The following is an 18395-nucleotide window of genomic DNA, read 5'->3' on the forward strand; positions in this document are numbered from 1 at the left end:
CTGCCTGAGCCAGTAACGTCATTTCCTCCACATTCACTGAGCTGGCTGGCTTCTGTAAAGTGGCACTTTCCTCCGTCAGCTGCAGCTACTTAGCTACCTTGAAAGAGTTTCTGATGGAATTCAGTAGAAATGTTTAACTCGTTTCCTTTAATTGCCAGTTTTCAAAGTAAGAAGTTGTTTTAGTAGCTGTCTCAAATAGTGACAGATGAGTTTTTCTGTCTTTCCTTTTTTTACTATTATTAGGGATCCACAGATTTACTAGAGTGTTTTTTTCTTTATGATTAATATTGTCACCTCTTGGAAGCCCATTCACAACATTTCCTCTGTCTCATCAATACCTAAAAATTTTCTTACTCTTAAATATTGTTAATTCTATCATCTGTGTTATTCCTGGGTCAGCTCTGATTGATTTTTTTTTTGTTATGGGCCATATTTTCTTCTTTTCATGTTTGGTGATTTTTTTATTGGATGCCCGACATTTGGGATTCTTACCATGTTATATGCTGGTGTTGTAGTCCCACCAGTATTTTTTATCCTTGTTCTGGCATGCAGGTAAGTTACCTAGAAACAGTTTAGTTCTTTCAGGTCTTATTTTTTAAACTTTAAAACGGGACCAGAGCAACATTTAGTCTGAGGACATTTTGCCCGTCCATTGAGGCCGAACCAGTTTTAGTTCTGTGCCCAGCGCCTCACGAATGAGGAGCATTTCCAGTTCTGGCCGGTGAGCAGAGCCCGGTGTGAGGGATGGATACTGAACCCTCTTGGCTGGCTTTTCCTCATCTGCATACGCCAATCCGTGCTGGGCCTGCAACCTGGGGGCCCCCCTCAGCCGGTCACGTCTCCCGCTCAGTCCTCTGCCCCAGACTCCCAGCTGTCTGTGCAGCTCACTGGGCTTGGTGTGGGCTGCCCACCCAGGAGTCGTGGCCTGAAGTCTCTCCAGGCAGAATCAAGTCCTGTGGTGCCTCATGCCCAGGGATTTGAAACAGTTTCATATGTTTTGTCATTTCTATTTTCTAGTTTTAAGTAGAGGTGTAAACTGTGTCCCGGTTACTCCACCTTGATTGTCTACTTTGCGTGTTAATTTCTAAAACCAAATTTATCTACATGTATAAAACGGAGATCAGACCAACACTTAGACCACAAGAGAGTCACACCTAAAGAGTGTGTTCTCGTAACCCTGCACGAACATTAATGATGGCAACGACTTTCCTAATGGATCGTGTGGTGCCGGGATTCAAGACCTGGAAATTAGGCTCCAAAGTCGTCCTCATAACAGCGATGCTAGTTGGGCCATTGACTGGCTTCGTGGGGGGTTGCCTGTTATCAGTGACCTGTTCTCACCACAATGCTGCATGCTGAGCCAATCAGTCGAGGGAGCACACACCAAAAGCCCTTTGCTCCCAAGTTCACAGCCTGGACAGGCTGTTCTGTGCTCTCAGCTAGGCTCGGGAGGTCCGGTTTGTCATGGCTCTGAGGCTGTCTCGCGTCAGCCTGGTGGCTCTGCTCATCTCGTCTGGGCTCTCACGTTTCTGGTGGCTGCGAAAGCACAAAGGTTCAACATCTTAACGTTTTTCAAAGCTTAGCTGTGTTTTTTTCTGGAGTTTCTTTCGTTGGCTGGGTGACTTGCATGATATTTGTACCATTCCTTCTGTGCTGCAAATAATTATTTTTAGAGATACTGCGTTATGACAACAACAGTCTTAGAATTCGCGCTGAGGCATCGAGGGTAACCAGCCCACTGCTGCGCCATTGGGGCTCTGCTTTTTGCACGTAACGTGTGTGAATGAGGGGCATGCTGGCGTTTTCTGGGGAACTTAGCCCTGCTCGGAACTTGCTGTTTTGTTTTCAGTGAAAAGCTTTGGTGTACTCTTTTTTTCCCCTGCACTTACTGAGCACCTTTTTTATTTTAAGGTGGATATTTTGGCTCAGATTGGTTGTGTTGAAAGTCTCAGCCAGTCACCACCTTCTTCATCTTCTCCTTCTCCTTCCTCTTCTATAAATAAGGTAAAATTCAAACTTGAATGCAAGAGGAAAGAACCATTTAAGACTTTTTTCCCAGTGAGGTCCTTGTTTTGGGTAAAGTGTCTGACAAAGCTCCTCCTCGGGCCTGAGGAACATTTGGAATTGCAGGGTCAGCAAGGGCTTGGTGCTCGAACGGGAGCGGGAAGAGGAAGAGGAAGAGGAAGACTCCGTTGGGTAGACCGGAGGAGAGAGGGAGCAGAGCTGGCAGAAAGCCGAGAAGAGGCGCCTCGGGGTTTGAAACCTTAGGGAGGAGCAGAATGGGTTCGTGTGTGACCTGCACCTGCAGTTGAGGGACCAGGGGCTTACTGGGACAGACAGCACAGAAGTCAGAGGCCAGAAGGCTTGTTATTGAGCAGGTCATCGCAGCCCAGTTTGTTACCGCGGGGTCAGGCTTTGGGGAAACCGAGGTCCCAGCAATTAGCACTCAGAAAATGTTTGTGCCCAGAGCCCCAAGATTTAGGGGTTGCAGTTGAACATGAGGTGACACAGTTCTCTCTTCTCCCCCTTTAAGTGTCTGAAGGAAAGAGATCTCTGGCTAGAATAGAAAACATCTTAAACGCTTGTTATTACCTCTTTAATATGATCTGGCATTGAAACCAATTGGAAATAGGACTTTTTGATCTTTTCCTCCAAAGCATAAAACAGTAGGTGTACCAGCCACATTGGGTTTTGTTCAAAGAACTGCTAGTCTTCATTCTTTGTATTCTAGATGCCCCTCCACATAGCAAGGTAGCCACTCCTGAGCGCACACTGTGTGCTGGGTGCTGTGCTAAGTGCTTTGTGTATGTTTTGTCATTTAATACTCACGAAACTCCCAGGAGGAAGTTGATGTCATTGCGCCCGTTGTATAAGCATGGAGACAAAGGGAGATGGAGTCACTGGGACAGGTCCATTCAGCTCGTAAGTGGTAAAGCTGGGATTGAGACCCAGACACACAGCTCTGGGGCCCAAGTTCTTAACCGCTGTACCCACGAGAAATTTACTTGGATCAAATTCCATTGAATCTGCGGCCCCTGGATTTAGAATTCACCTGGTGGGCCAATCTTCTTTTTCTTATAATCCTCACCCAAGGACATTTTGTTTTCACTGTTATTAGAGAAAAAGGGAGGGAGGGAAGAAGGAGCGGAGAGAGAGAGAGAGGAACATCTGTTGGTTGCCTCGCATACGTTCCTCCACCAGGGATCGAACCCACAACCTTTTGGTGTTTGGCATGACTCTCCAACCAGCTAACACCCGCCCCCCCACCACCCCGGCCAGAGCTGACCAGGATTCTTTCCCTTGCCCTTTTATCTCCTCTCTGCATTTGTAAGGTGCACAGCTTTCCTAAGGATGGTCATCTCAGGGACGCCCATCACTGCCCACCCCGAGGCCACTCGGGCTTGTCTGGGGTCTTGCTGGGTGTGCAGGCAGGTACAAGCTTCTGCAGAAACTCGGCCTGTGCTTTAATCCTCCCAGTGGATGTATTGAAATACTTCTCATGCTATAAAGGCAGTGTAAACGCATTTCTCTTTGTTTTATGAGGCTAGGATCACTTGTCACTCGAGAGCGCTCAATCAGCAGGTGTGCGGACGAGATGCTCCTGGCCTTACGGAGCATTTGATTTAGTCGGCACAGGGATGAGGCCGAGAGTCAGACATAATCAGCCAGTCTCAGTGAAAGACAGATGCAAATGCATTTGCGATAGAGATCCAGACAAACACGCTTTGGGAGCGTTTTCATTTGACAAGTACTTAATTTACTAAGCACTTACTACGTGCCAGGTCCCATGTTCATAGGCAGCAGGGAGTCACTTGTGACTGATGGCCCTTCTCCGTGTCCCCTGCGTGCGTCCTGGCGGAGTGCAGAGACAGACGCTAGTGTATACAGACGCTCTTTGTTGGATCTACCAGCATTTTGCTGAAACGTCGGTGACTTCCTGGTGAATAACCGTGAACCGCCTTCTGAATGTTACCGTTCACATTTCACTGCTCTTGCTTTATGCCCTATCTGCCCGTCCCTCTGTCCCTCTGTGCCTGTCTGTACCTTCCAACTTCTCTGCAGCGCGCTGGTACCGATTTGTGACATGGGAGGCATGGTTATTTTAAGAGTATGGTGGTGTCAGGTGCTGAAAACGACTTACCGTGGGATCGATCCCAGCAGGTTATTTCCCGGAAAAAGACTCAAGTTGGTGTACACAAGGAAAACCCGTCTCCCTGTTGGTGAGGTAGGGACGATGTTATGAAGGTTAGATGTCTGACAAAGAATAATGTGCATTCTGTACGAATGATCAAGAACATCATTCTGAACCGCTTTTTCAGACTTTTTTTTTGAAAAAACCACTGGTTAAAAAACCACTTTTTTTTACTTTTAAGTAAAAAAAAAAAAAAAAATTCGAGACCTTGCCACAGTATGTAAGACGTTCTGAGAATCGTTGGGGGAAATGTTTTGTGAATAAGATAGGCCTATACCCTGACCTGCTAGTGGGAGTGACCACCTGATACGCAAATAACTCCACTTGAGACCGACTTGGGGAGGGCGTACCGGTGTGGCAGTGTGAGCTGGCAGGCTCCAGGACCAGGGCCCTTCGGGACTTGGCCACAATTGAGGAAGATGAGGAAGAGGCTGTGTATGCTGACAGAGAATAGCGTGAGCAGAGGCAAGGACGTAGGAAAGCTGGGAAACGGAAGGCGGAGGCAAAGGGAAGGCGGAGGCGCAGCAGTGGAGGCTAGCGGAGGGGGGAGTGGGGCGTGTCCTGGGAGGAAGAGTGGACGGGGCGGGTGGACTGAGAGCTTGCAGTTTATTCCAGTGAAGTTGAGAGCAGGAGGGGTTTGGTGCCCCAAAGGGAGGCAGAGGAGGAGGAGGAAGAGGAAGACATCTCTGCGTAGACAGGAGAGAGGGAGGAAAGCTGGAAATAAGATGAGAAGAGGCGCCTTGGGGTTGTGACCTTAGGGAGGAGCAGAATGGGTTTGTGTGTGACCTGCGCCTGCAGTTTAGGGACAAAGGGGACTTGGCGGGGGTGGAAGCAAAGAAGTCAGAGGCCAAAGTGTGGGAAGGGTGGGTGCGAGAGAGACAGACCCCGACAGACTGAGCGAGCTGGTTTTAGTTTGCCGATATTAGAGGAGGGTCCTAGAGATGAGAGACAGCTCATCGGAGAGAGGGGAAGCCAGTAAAACGTCAGTGAGAGCAGCTGCAGAGGTTTTCCTTTGGCCGGGTTTGGAAAGAGTTATGAGCAGGAGTCAGATTGAAACAAGATAGAATATTCCAGGAAAAATAACAAAAGTCAGATGGAGAGAAGCAAACAATTACTAGATTTGCCTACAAGGACTTATAACCTAGATAGAGAGCTAAGATCATACACATAGCCACATAATACAGCATTTTTACAAGCAATTTGTAAACAAAGTGGTTTTAAAGAGAATTATCATGTTACGTGTTTTTGTCCTAAGTGTTAATTTTTTAGGACACTTGCTATGAATAACTCACATTCAACTTTCCCCTCAGTGTTGACGAAAATCTTCCTTTGACAGTTTGCTAACACTTCCAGTCTCGTTGTCATGACAATGCTGGGCTTTTACTCCTCCTGTCGGTCTAGTTTATAACCCTCTGTTCTTTGCATTTTACTTCATTCAGTTCCCTCACTCTTTTTGAAACTGAGACAGGCTGCCTGGGTTCACATTCCAGCTGAGGTTGCCCAGCTAGAAAGAGGCAGAGCCGGGACTCGAACTCCCAACCCGACCAGAGGGCAGCTCTGCTCTGGACTGCCCAGCACTCAGTGTCTGCCTGCATTTCCACTGTCCACTAGAGTAGCTTGAAGGTGGTGTCATCTTACAAGCCACGGCCCGAGAAGTTCAGTCGTGTCTTTGAAATGTCTCTGCTAGTTAATATTTGACTTTGAGCTAGTAGTAACTTCATTTTTTTCCCTGAGGGTATAAAGAGACGCTAGAATGAAGTCATACTCCCACATGTAAAACATCTATTCTGTTTCTGACGCTTCTGGTCCGTGGCAGCCAGCTAGCCGCCCATCTGTCCGTCAGTGCAGCGGAGAAAAGACCAGCATTGCAAGGCTCTAAAACACCAGGGAGGGATGTTGCAGTTTGGGAAATTTTCTGGCAAATGCCTCTCTCCCTCCCCGCCCTCACTCTGCTCTCCCTCTTTCCTTCTCGCCCGCTCTCCCTGTCTCCCCTACATCAAATTTTTTTCACGTAAGAAAGAAGGCTGCAGGGAGGGGGAAATTTTGCTATTCCCTTTTCCTGTATAAACAAATTCAACATTGAAAAAGGCAGTATTTGTTTTCCCTGAATTTATCTGTAAATTTAAACTGATGGAAATGAAAATGAACACATTTTTAAAAATTTGACACTCTAAAGCTAAAGTTCAGGTTGTTTTAGGTTTAAAACATTCAGCTGATGCCAAAGGGCTGTGTGAAAGTAAACTAGTAGGAGACGGTATGCCGAAGCCCTGATGGCGTTCTGTGCGGTGGGCTCCACGGCCCCTCGTGCTAGGACAGGGGGACTGCTAGTTACAGCAGAGCCTGGAGCTGGGCCCCGTCCGGTACAGGATGAGGGTGACATTTCCGGTCAGTGGGGGAGGATGGGTCCTCCCTTAAATGACAGGACAATAGACAGACTAAAAGAAAAAAATAAGCTGGATTCCTGTATTACTTCTTCCTTTTTTAAATCCTCGCCCAAGGATGTGTTTATTGATTTTAGAGAGAGAGAGAGAGAGGATTATTGAGGGGAGAGACGTCAGTTAGTTGCCTCCCATACGTGCCCTGACTGGGGATCAAACCTGCACAGGAGGATGGTCAAACCAGCTGAGCCACCTGGCCAGGGGCATATTATTTCTTATACCAAAGTAAATTCCAGGCAGACTAAAGATTTAAAATTTTTAAATCTAGGAGACAGACAAAAAAAACAACCAACACCGTGTTTGACTCTGGGGTGGGTACAGCAGGGGTGAGAGGTGGGCTACAGGGGCTCTTACTACAGTGTTCCTCGAAACTGGGTGCCATGTGTTGCCTGTTCAGAATTTTATTTATAATAATATTTAGCTCTGGCTGGTGTGGCTCAGTGGATTGAGCGCTGGACTGCAAAGCAAAGGTTCGCAGGTTCAGTTCCCAGTCAGGGCACATGCCTGGGTTTTGAGCCAGGTCCCCAGTAGGGGGCACATGAGAGGCAACCACACATGGATGTTTCTCTCCCTCTCTTTCTCCTCCCCTTCCTCTCTCTAAAAATAAATAAATAAAATCTTTTAAAAAATAATAGTTAAACTATAAAATACAGGAAAAATGGGAGAGAAGTACTTTAAAATAACTTCGGGGTAAGGTAGCCCCTTTGGTGGAAGACAGAACTCCTGGCATGTGAGAGTGCAGCAATGTAACTGTACAACCTCTTCAGAGAACGGTTGGGCAACACCCGCTGACTATTAATGCACCATCTCACGAGCCCAGCAGCTTTTCTTTGGAAATTTCACATGGGCCCGGTGGCCGTGTGGGGAAGGGGTACAGGGGTGCGCTTTGCGGCCTTGTTTGCAGCAGCAGAACGCTGAAACCCAGATAAATGAGCATCACCGTGTGCGGGTTCAGTCGCGGGGAGCAAACACAGTGGAGCCTGGAGCCGTGTGAAAGACAGATGCCGTCCGTGTGTGCTGGCGCACCATGGAGAGCGCACCAGGCTCCTACCTAGGTGGGGAAAAGCAAAAGTGCTGGGCAGAGCCAATTTAGGCTCACTGACATGTTTAAAAGCACAAAGGGTCTGTGAATAGGATGTTTGAGTAAGTGTGTACGAGGAATCGGTTAGGAGTAGTCATCTTTGGAAGAATGACTGGCGTCTTAAGGTGGTAGGCATGTTTTTATTTATTTTTTTATCCCAACCCAAGGACTCTTTTGAGGGGATTTTTTTTAACTGGGAATGTATTACTTTTTCAAATAAAAAAAGGCTAGGAAAAATACAACCGATTGCTCTAAATCAGTTAAAGTGAATAAAACATCCTTCTTATTAGCATGTATAATCACAAAAACACAATGTTACGTGGAAAAAAAAGTTACAGAGGAACACATTCCATATAATGTTGTTTAGTTCCATCTTGAAAGTACGGAAGTTGCTTATGAGTGTGGGCGCACGCAGTGACTGTGCGCACACACACACACAGGAAGGACTGCGGTTCAGGAGCAGTGACTCGGGGAAGGAAGAAGCTAGGGAGGGAGGGAGGGGTGCTAGTCCAGCACTTTCTTTGTCACTGCCTGTCACATCCTAAGCAGATACGGCAGAATGTTAACATCAATCAAATCAGGTTAGTGCTACTTTCTGTGCCCTCTTCCGTGTTTAACATTTTTATTTTAAATGTTATTGTTTTAAATTTCTATTGATTTTTCTAACTTTTTAAATTTATTTTTAGAGAGGGGAAGAGAGGGAGAAAGGGAGGGAGAGAAGCATCAGTGTGTTGTTGCCTCTCATGCGCCCCCTACTGGGGACCTGGCTCAAAACCCAGGCATGTGCCTTGATTGGTAATTGAACCGGTGACCCTTTGGTTCTCAGGCCGGCACTCAATCCACTGAGCCACACCAGCTAAGGCCCTACTGATTTCTTTCAACATCCCTATTGTATTCAATTGTTCTGTGACTCCTTCTGAAGTGAATAATGCTTTCTAAAAATCACAAATAGTCTTTCTTTCTGACCCCTGACAACAGGTCGGCAGTGGCAGTGACCCCTGGTCAGCCTGGAGTGCCTCCAAACCTGGAAACTGGGACAGCACGGATGGCTGGGGGGCCAAGCCAGAGGGGACGGCAGCTCCGAGAAACACTGCCAATAACTGGGACAGCGCCTTTGGTCACCCCCAGGCCTACCAGGGGCCAGGTGAGGAAGGGGCTCGGCCAGCACTGGGGCCCGCCCTCAACATGACTAGGGGATCCGAGGTAAAAATGGATTCTGATCACAGGAACCGCTCTCAGGGGCTCCTGTTCACTAGCAACAAGCCCATGCTCCCACACCTGCGGTAGGTCGTTGTTAACTATAACCTGTAGTCCAATCTCAGTCATGTGACCGGGCTCACACGTGCAGGTGCTTGCAGAGGCCAGATTCACAAAGCAAGAGGACACTTTAAAATCTCGGCAACTAACACACATTTATTTGCCTTTAAGTCTTGGGCTAAAAAATGTGTATACAGATCAAATACAGTTTATCACCCATCAGTTTATGATCTCTGACTTAACTGTGTCATCTTTTCCTTAACTACCTTTTTGACTCCCAGGTTATTAATGGAAATACTGAGGCAGAAAAGGAATTTGTAGAAAGGGAAACCACTCAGAAATTAAGGAAGGGCATTTATGTCTGTTCTGAAATGAAGTAGGAAGGTAAAAATCTGCTCGTCACTTTATGACCCCACACAAGCACCTTGTGCCCGAGTCGAACGTGCTCCCTGATGAGGGACTTGCCCTCGGGGACCATGAAGGACACGGGGCCGGCCTATCAGCAGACCCCGGAATTGTGGGCTGCGTGGACATGGGAGGCCAGACTGCTGCCCTTCATTCTGTAGGGACACGGTGCGGCGCGGGAGCCTCGGCCCAGATCCTTCTCCTACTTCTGTTCTTTCTTGTTTTGGCATTTGTCTCTCGTGGTGGCACTCAGAGGGCACAGATTGCAAGCCGTTTCCTGCCTCATGGCAAAAGGACACCTCAGACCATAGAGCGGGTACAGAGGCCCAGACCATGGACGAGGAGGGAAGCAGGAAGGCTGGCGGCCTTACCTGACGCCGCAGTTCCTGTCTGTCAGGCCGCTGCTGCTGCTCCATGGCTCGTCCCTCATTTTTCCTTCCCCTCCCCTCCGTCCCTGTGCTGTTTCTCCCCATCTGTCCCCTCCTAGCCCGTCTCTCACCTTTATTATTGTGAACCTTAAACAATTCCTTCTCAGAGCTTTCTCAAACCTTTTGACCTCCCCAAGCCAGGTATTTGATCTGCTTGTTTGTAAGTTCGTAAAGCTGGATGTATCAGCATGAAGGCCCCTGGAAGCCCTTCCCTTGGGTACTGTTAGCATTTTTACAGTCTGCGTTCGTGTGAAATAACTCGGACAGACAGTCCTCTTCGAGCTGTTTCTGCCTTGTCTTTTGCACTAAGAGACAGACTCTGCACTGCAAGCCTGAAGCTGCCTGCAGCGCCAGTCCTCCCACCTGCACCGTGCTCCGGGGCACACCCTCTTCTCCTGGTTCAGTTCTGCAGCCCAGTCTGCAGTTACGATCAGAAAATTAAGCCGTCCCCTTTGTATTTTGTTTATCTTCACTGACCGTGTTCTGTGCCCACACCCAGCCACTGGTGACGATGACGACTGGGATGAAGACTGGGACGACCCCAAGTCGTCCTCTCCCTACTTCAAGGACGCAGAGGCTGCCGAAGCAGGAGGCGCTCAGCGCGGAAACAGCCGTCCTGGCGCCTCGTCCATGAAGCTGCCACTCAACAAGTAGGTGGAAGGGAGTCGGGAGGCGGGGGCTCTGTGTGGCAATAGACGGAAGGTACAAAGAGGCTTTTTCTTGTCTCAGTGATTTATGAAGCTTTGCATTCTACTCACTCTTACTTGGATCTTAGCTTGGTAGCTGATTATAGTTTTTTATTTTTTCATTTTAAAGGAAACACTTGTCCTCTTTAATGATCTGCAAACACTATTTAGCTTTACCAACTCCATGACATGGTAAGGTTTCGTTGCTGATGTCACAGGAAAATTAAAAGTAGTAACTCTTTTCAGGGTTTTACTGGTATGTATCGCTTGCTGCATTGCCAGGCCTTGTGCAAAGCAGTTCTCATGCATTCTTATGTGACCCTCACATCCCTTTGTGGTACAGATAGTCTCTGTTTTACATGTGGCGGATACTGAGGCCCAGGGAGGTTAAGTAACTGCCCTGCCTCACACAGGGGCAAGGGATCTGGTCAGGGTTCCAGTCCAGTTCCGCAGCCTCCTGAGCTCTGTGCTCTTAACGGTGCTTCATGTGTTTAAGACTTGGTTTTCACCTCGATTTCTTAAAATTAAAAAGGGAGAGTTCTGAGTGGTACTCGTGGAGGTGCTGCCTCCCAGGAGAGCATGTGGTAGGTGAACAGAGCGCTGTAGCCCTCCCTGGGGGGAGTGCTGGGTGAGTCTGCAGTTCACGCCGGTGCAGCTTGAAGGAGAGGTGGCGTGTGCCTGCATGAGACTCTTCAAGTACTCTTTTCCCACAGCAGTTACGTTCAAAGTGGTTTCATCATCTAAAGTTACTGATGCTTTTTCTCAATGTTCCAAGTCCATGATTCAAAGCAGATACCAAGGAATGTTAATCTGTGTCTGGAAAAAAATCGTAAATGTAACGTTTGCTGTACACAGGGTCTGGCATAAATAACGGCCCTTTTTTAATGCAAAATCCTTTATTACAAAATCATATGCATGTAATTCTGTATACCATATGACATTTCAGGTGAAATGTTTCAATTAAAGCTGTAAATAATGGCACCCGTATTATTGCCCTACCCACCACGCTCAGGCAGGCCTGACTTCTGCCGGACCCTGTGTGTCTGGATATCAGGCTCTCGGTCTAGATCTGCACGCATATGTATACATTTAAGAAGTCCTACAAGTCCTCTTAGTATATTTAGAGAGCGTCAGACATTGTCATCTTTCAGCTGCCCACTTTTCCTACCTCTCTAGTTTTTCCCGTTATGTATTTTTATGCTCCGTTGCTTGTATAATAAAAGTATACAAGCAACTCACCTCCCGGATAATAACGAACAGTTCATTATTGAAAGTATCCTGTCTCTTAGAGTCAAATTTGAAGTTTTCATATGGTCAGTAGTGATGTATGTTATTCTCTGTTTGAACCTGAATACAGAGTATACTTAAAACCCATTAAAATAGAATGTATCTCTTCGTCCTTGTTTGAAAGTGAGAAAGCAGAGACTGAGTCACATGACTGGCCAAGTTTCCATAGCTGGAAAGCGGGCGCCCAGGACTCAGGCTCCACCCCCCTTGCTCCCTTCCCACCGCTCCTTCACACGCTCTCCTTTGCTGTGGGGTCTGGAGGAAGTTGGACGACCTGTTTGAACCTCAGTTTCCTCATCTCTCAGTGAAGGGGTTGACTTTAAGAATTTTCTGCTCTAAAATTTCATTCCAGGTTGAAACAAAATCAAAGCAGTCCTAATTTGCATCTGCAAAAATTTCCGCAGCCCAAATTTACCCTGTCTTCTTTAGAAGTAGCACTTTGGGTGGCTGCGTGTTGGTCCCAGCTTTTCTCCAGTTTTAGAAATTTGCTTTGGATTTAGATTTGGTTTTTGGAAGTAGCCAATTTTATTATGTTTCAAGTCTCTTAGGAAGAAGACTGGTTTTCTTTTGTATCTCATAAACTGTTTTTATTTTTCTTGTGGCAATTCCAACAGAAAATAGCACCAGTGCTTATGAACAGTGGCAGTTTCTGTGGGTAACTGTGGCTTCCCTGAGGGAATATGTTGAAAGGCAGCTTTAATTTGGGTGCAGAGGTGCCCGTGAGCAGCCATTGCCCAGGCGGTCAGTTCCCATTGCCGTGCTCGGGAACATCTCCTCCTGACCCAGGGGGCGTTTTTCTGGTCTGCCCTCCACTCTTTGTGGGGTGACAGAGTGTTTCAGACCCAGCTAAGCAAATAGAGCACCATAAATGTCACACCTTCTTGAGTCACACTGCTCTTACCAGATAGAGCTTCATTAAATGACCAGTTGGCCACTGAACAATCTGATTGCATTAGGTTTCATTTACCACAGTTTCCTAGTTCTAGTCCATCTGAAAGACAGAGCAGGGTTAAAATGGTCGGATTAAGTAAACGTGGACGAGAGCTGCATAATTCTTTTAAAGAAAGACCTAACACTCACGAGCCATTTGTCTTCATGATTAGGTTTCCTGGATTTGCAAAACCTGGGATGGAACAGTATTTGTTGGCTAAGCAACTAGCAAAACCCAAAGAGAAAATTCCTATCATTGTAAGTTTTTTCACTTTTTTTTTATTTCCTCTGTTTCTGATTAAGCTTTTTTTGTGTGCTTTAAAGCTGAGAGGATTATTAGTCATTTGGAAAACAGTTTTAAACACATTTAATGCTCCAAATAACTGACGGTATGTGTTAGTATTTTGAGAGTACTAAAGATAATTAACATAAAGTAGTGCCTGTTCTTTCTTTATATTGTTTAGATATCCTCTACCTTTCAGATACAGTAACTGAACCAACACCCCCGGCAGTACATATGTTCTTCTAATCATCTTTCATCTCTAAGTTGTCTTGTAGTATCTTTTATGTGCTGCTTCTCTACCAGCCATATAGATCGAGCTAATAAACCCAGATCAAATACTTAGGTTTCTTCCTGGCAAAGTACATGCGTGTTATCAGAATAAAGTGCCTTTTCCATGATGTTGGTAATAATTAGCCTTTCTTCCAGTAAACCAGCCGTCAAGCCAGAGTAAGGAGCCAGCAAGTGAAGCTGGGAGTTAAGGACACGTTAAGAATATCCGTCTTAGAATAACTTGGCTGTTATGTTTCACCCAAACGTTGATTCCTGGTAGACTTCCTATCTAAGCATTATACGTCTGACATTCCCCGATGAAATTCCGGAAGAGAGAACGGTGGCTGTCTTCTGGCCCCGTGGACTCCGCCCTGTAGCTGGGGGAACCTTGAGTGAAATCGCCGTGGACTCAGACGAGGAGGCGGGAACCTCTGGGCTCACTCCGTAGTCCGTAAATGTAGTCTCTGGTCCTGGGAAACCCGATAAATTGCAAGAATGATACTGGACTTACTTTACTTGTCCCTACAACTTTGAAACCTAGAAACCTCCAGAAAGAAGGGATGTGACCAAGACCCCTTTTTTTCTTTTTTCCTCAAAGCAAATTTGGGGTAATTGTCTTCTAAGATACTTTAAGACAGACATTCTTAATGATGTCACTCAGTTAAAATTATTTTAATTTACTTTCTTTTTCTTCAGACTTCTTTGTAAAGACTGAACGTGTATCATTGCTCTTTTCATTACATTTAAATCTGCACACAGTTAAGAGCCCGTGGCCCTGCCCCTTGGATTCTCGAAGGGGACTTTGTCACAGCATGGCAGTGGTGGAACGGAGCTAAAGGACCCCAGGGTTTAGGTCCCAAAAGTCTTAGATAGAACTGGGCCATGTACCCTGCAGGCAGGCTTGCCTACATGGGCTTCTTACAGGGAAAAGGAGACCCGGGGAAGCCATCACACCTTCAGGAAACTGAGAGAAAGCAGACCTAGTTCTTTGCTTTTAAGGCACAGCAACCCCTCCCCCCTCCGCTAATAAAATGTGACACAAGGGTATTGAGCCCTTGTCATCAGTCAGAATTGCCTCTCTTGGTCCCAGCCACAGTGACAGGTCCCCCAGAGGCTCCTCTGAGAGACGTCTGCTCTGTAGCTTGAGGACGTTTCTGGGTCTGGGCTCTTCCACAGGCACGGGGGTCGGGGGAGAGGGGGGAGGCGGCGCAGAGTAGCTCTTTGTCTGAGACCTTCTCTTTGGTCTCTTATTAAAATTCCCCAGACCCCAGTCATCGTCCTGACCTAATAACCTCTGAACTTTCATACCCCACCCCATTTCCTCTCCCTTCCACCTCTAGAAAGAGTTGGGACTGGGTGTCCAGAAAATGAGAGTGTTGACAAAGTTTGATGGCAGCTTGACATTGTTCAGACATCCAAGGGAGTGATTTTCTGTTCGCAAACTCAGCCTGTGATAGATAAGAAAACTTTAAAAACTAGCCCTTTATACATATAACTGAGAGAGCTGGACTAGAGAGGGGAGGGCGGTGTTCCATCCCACACCCCGAGGCGGGCGGTGGGGTGTCAGCCTCTGCTCCGTGTGGCCACGTGAGGAGCAGAGGGTGTGGCTGGCAATTCTGCAGGATGACCTCAGCAGAACCGAGGACATTTGGGTCACTTCTCAAATAAGGATAAGAATGACCCCTAAAGGACTTCGGGTCCTAAAGAGAATCATTCGATGACTCACATCAGTGTTGCTTGCTGTTTTTCCTTGTAACAAATTTAACTCTCCCTGGCACGTCGTGCAGGTCGGAGATTACGGCCCGATGTGGGTCTACCCTACCTCCACCTTTGACTGCGTGGTAGCGGACCCCAGGAAAGGCTCCAAAATGTACGGGCTGAAGAGCTACATTGAGTATCAGCTGACACCCACTGTGAGTACCCGAGGTATCAAAAGCAGAGTCGTGCTTCCGCCACTAGTTACTGGCATTTTTCTTCATTTTCTCTAATTGGCATTGTAACTTTTTCTCCTCTTTCCCTTATTTTGTAGAATACTAATCGATCTGTAAACCACAGGTATAAGCACTTTGACTGGTTATACGAACGTCTCCTGGTTAAGTTTGGGTCGGCCATTCCAATCCCTTCTCTTCCAGACAAGCAAGTCACAGGTGAGTGGGTGTGGCACTGGACTCGGGATGCCGAGTGCAGGGCTCAGTGAGCGTTCCCTGGTGTGAATCATAACGGCATTTCCGTCCTCCGGAGCAGCCAGGCCTAGGGCTTTAGAGACAGTAGCGCATACAGCTGTGTGTACTGCACGTGTGTTTGGAGGTTACTTAAGCGCCTGACAAGAAAGTTTCATAAGATTGTCCATCAGGGGTCTTGTACACGTCTTGCATTCTAGCAGCGTTGCGTCTTTATTGCTGCACCCTTTCCTGTAGAAGAAACACGTGAGCTTTTTAAATGTGAAAAACGGCACCTGAGGAAATGGCAGCAATCTGCGCGGCCTGACTGGGAATAGAAGTGTGTGGCCCAGCCGGCACGCACACGCGTGCAGTCCCGGTGCGGTGTTTCCATTCCAAGGGGGCGGGCCGCGGGGAGTTGCAGCTTTTCTCCTCGGTTATTTAGGTGACTGTCTGCATTCGGGTGCTTTTACTTTCCGCTGATCGTTAGCCTCTCCTTTTTCCTACTGACTTCAGGCGTCGCGTCTCCCCACCAGCCTGACCCCAGGTGACCTGGTCAGCGGTCCACGGTGCTACCAGAGCCCCTTGCGATACGCGATCAGAGAGCATTTGCTTCTGCGTCTGTTCTGAGAACTGCCCTTGATTTCTTTTTAATCTCCTAGTATAGAGCCTGGAATATTAGTACTCAGAACTCAGTATGTTTTTCTTGGAATAAAGTTTGCAAAGAAGCTGAGCTTTACTAAAGATCGGAGAGAGCTTAGGATGTAGCTAGAAGTTTTTCAGATAAATGAAACTAGTAGGTATGGGAAGGAAAGGGTTAAAGATGAGAGTGAGGGTTGAAAGGTCTGAGCTAGATAGGCCTCTGAGACAAGCGGACGTCAGAGACCCGGCAAGAAGGAGCACGGAGCCTGTGAACAAGGGAAGAGCGGACAGGGTTTAACCCTCACTCAGTGAGAGGCGAGACGGACCAGGGTTTAACCCTCACTCAGTGAGAGGCCAGACGGACCGTTCAAAGAGGAGCTGACGGTCCCCATCAGCCAGATGGCCGAGCCGCTTCAGGTGCTTTGGGTGCCGCAGTGAAGTGCCCCCGTCCGTGCGGGGCGGCTGCACTGTGCTGTCTCAGCTCAGAGAGGCGCTAGACGCGCTCTGCTGGGTGGCGCGGGAAGCCACGGCAGCCTGGCTCCCCCGCCTGCTCTGGTGCATGAAGAGGTGTGCACCCACTACTCTTTAGTCCGCATTAGTGACCTTAGGGTAAGAGAGTGGTGCTCTCTGAAACTGCATTTTGTACTACGTTTTATGTTTTATGTTTCTCTGAGTTTTTTTGAGGAGTTGAAAACATTTGTTTTTAAAAAGTCGTTTTGATTTTGATTTTCTTTTTTTTTTTAATTTTGAAGTGTCAAGTTGTCACGGCAGAGTGGAGTGTGGGGCCGGGGCTGTATTGCCACGTGGCAAGCAGGTCCTTGCCCCCATGTGGGCGACTCCTGAGCGGGCGCAGTTGAGCGGAAGCCCGTCGGGGTGGCCAGCTGGTGTGCGTTGCTGCCTCCTTCCACTCCGAAGCATCACTGTACCCGTGGTTCTGTGCCCAGTTCACATAGTCACTGTCCCTCCTTTTTTGTCATTCTGCTGTTTCAAATTCAGCTTTCTTTTTAAAAATGCAGATTTCTTTCCATGAAAACTTCAGTCTCCCGATTCAGCCTTTCTCCCGATTTTCCAATTTCAGTTTGTTTCCTGAGTGTTATTCTCTCCTTTACCAACTTGATTGGCACAATCTGTGAGTGTCGAAGTGAATGGATTAATGAGTTACTTTAGGGCTAAGGCGATTTCTCAGATCACTTAGGTTTTAATACATTGTTTATTCTAAATTAGATAACAAAGTGCTATTTTAAAGCATCATAGAGTCATGGTTCTATTCCCATGTTAAGGTTGGTTTCTTTTAAAAAAAAAAAAAAAAGTTCAGGCCTGAAGCCAGGGTTATGTCCTAGGAAAGCCAGAAAGCAAAGCCCCTCATCCGAAGAAAGTTGAGCTTTGATTCACTGACTGGGACATGTGCCGAGGAAGCGGAAAAGCACAGAAGCCACTTTATCTCTCCCCCGTCTCCTGCCCGTGAGGCCACAGGATCATCATTATATAAACGTCCCTCTCACTGAAACCCTGGAGAATGGAAGGAATGCCGAGTCGATGATGTCACGACATTTCTGTGGACTGCTGATCGGTCCGTGAAGAACTTAGAGCGAACATTTTTTGTTGTTGTTCATAGGTTTGTTCTTTGTGAAATAATACTGAATGAATCTGGTTTTACTTCTGGGTGGAAAACTGGTGTACTCACATTCTTCGTGAAAAACCTAAGTAAGGTTCATTAAAAATGGGAAATCCCTCCTCCCCTCTTTTCTCGAATTCTCTGAAACCTGGTATGAAAATCTCACCAAGCACAAAATAACGTCTGAAGTCATCATTCGGAAATAAACCAGCTATGTCAGGAAAATTTCAGGAAGAATACGAATCAGCCAACGAGTAGGTCTTGGTGTAACTCACTTGCTCATTCATGATGGGGAATCGGCATAGCTCCGGTCCACACTGATGTAGTGGGTCTTTTCTGTCTGAGGTGGGGGCGGGCGGAAGGGGGTGTCACCTTATTCCCCATGGGTGGGACTGTTTGTGCGCAGCCTGAGCGTGTGCACTGCTTGACTCTCCGCTCCCACTGCGTGCAGAACTCGAAGCACTCCCACACGAGGGGCCGGCCGGGCCCATCAGGCTGCCCCAGTGCCAGCCTTCTAGGTGGCGAGTGTGTGATGCGTGGGTCGACGATACTCTTCTCAGAAAACCCGTGCGTGTTATACTCATAATTTCTGAGGGCAAGTCCAGAATGTGTTTTAAGATGGTTATTTCCAGTCGTCCTTTTGTTCCTGTTTTCGCCTTACTGACCTGGCTAAGACTCCCCGCATGACATCCAGTAGACATGGTGAGAGCAGACGTCTTTGC

The 18395-nt window shown here is 47.3% G+C and overlaps 1 protein-coding gene across 2 annotated transcripts in view; it reads left to right on the plus strand.

The window, feature by feature from the left end:
- The window catches only part of SNX9 (sorting nexin 9), an 87251-nt gene that overhangs the window by 44506 nt on the left and 24350 nt on the right, over positions 1-18395 (plus strand). For both annotated transcript variants that reach the window (XM_053913622.2, XM_053913623.2), the window contains exons 5-9: positions 8690-8855; positions 10301-10451; positions 12878-12962; positions 15045-15170; positions 15287-15404. In XM_053913622.2, coding sequence (XP_053769597.1) covers positions 8690-8855; positions 10301-10451; positions 12878-12962; positions 15045-15170; positions 15287-15404 — 646 coding nt within the window. The remainder of the gene's footprint in view (positions 1-8689; positions 8856-10300; positions 10452-12877; positions 12963-15044; positions 15171-15286; positions 15405-18395) is intronic.

This window comes from Desmodus rotundus, chromosome 11, assembly GCF_022682495.2.
Source record: "Desmodus rotundus isolate HL8 chromosome 11, HLdesRot8A.1, whole genome shotgun sequence".
In the NCBI taxonomy this organism is placed as follows: Eukaryota; Metazoa; Chordata; class Mammalia; order Chiroptera; family Phyllostomidae; genus Desmodus; species Desmodus rotundus.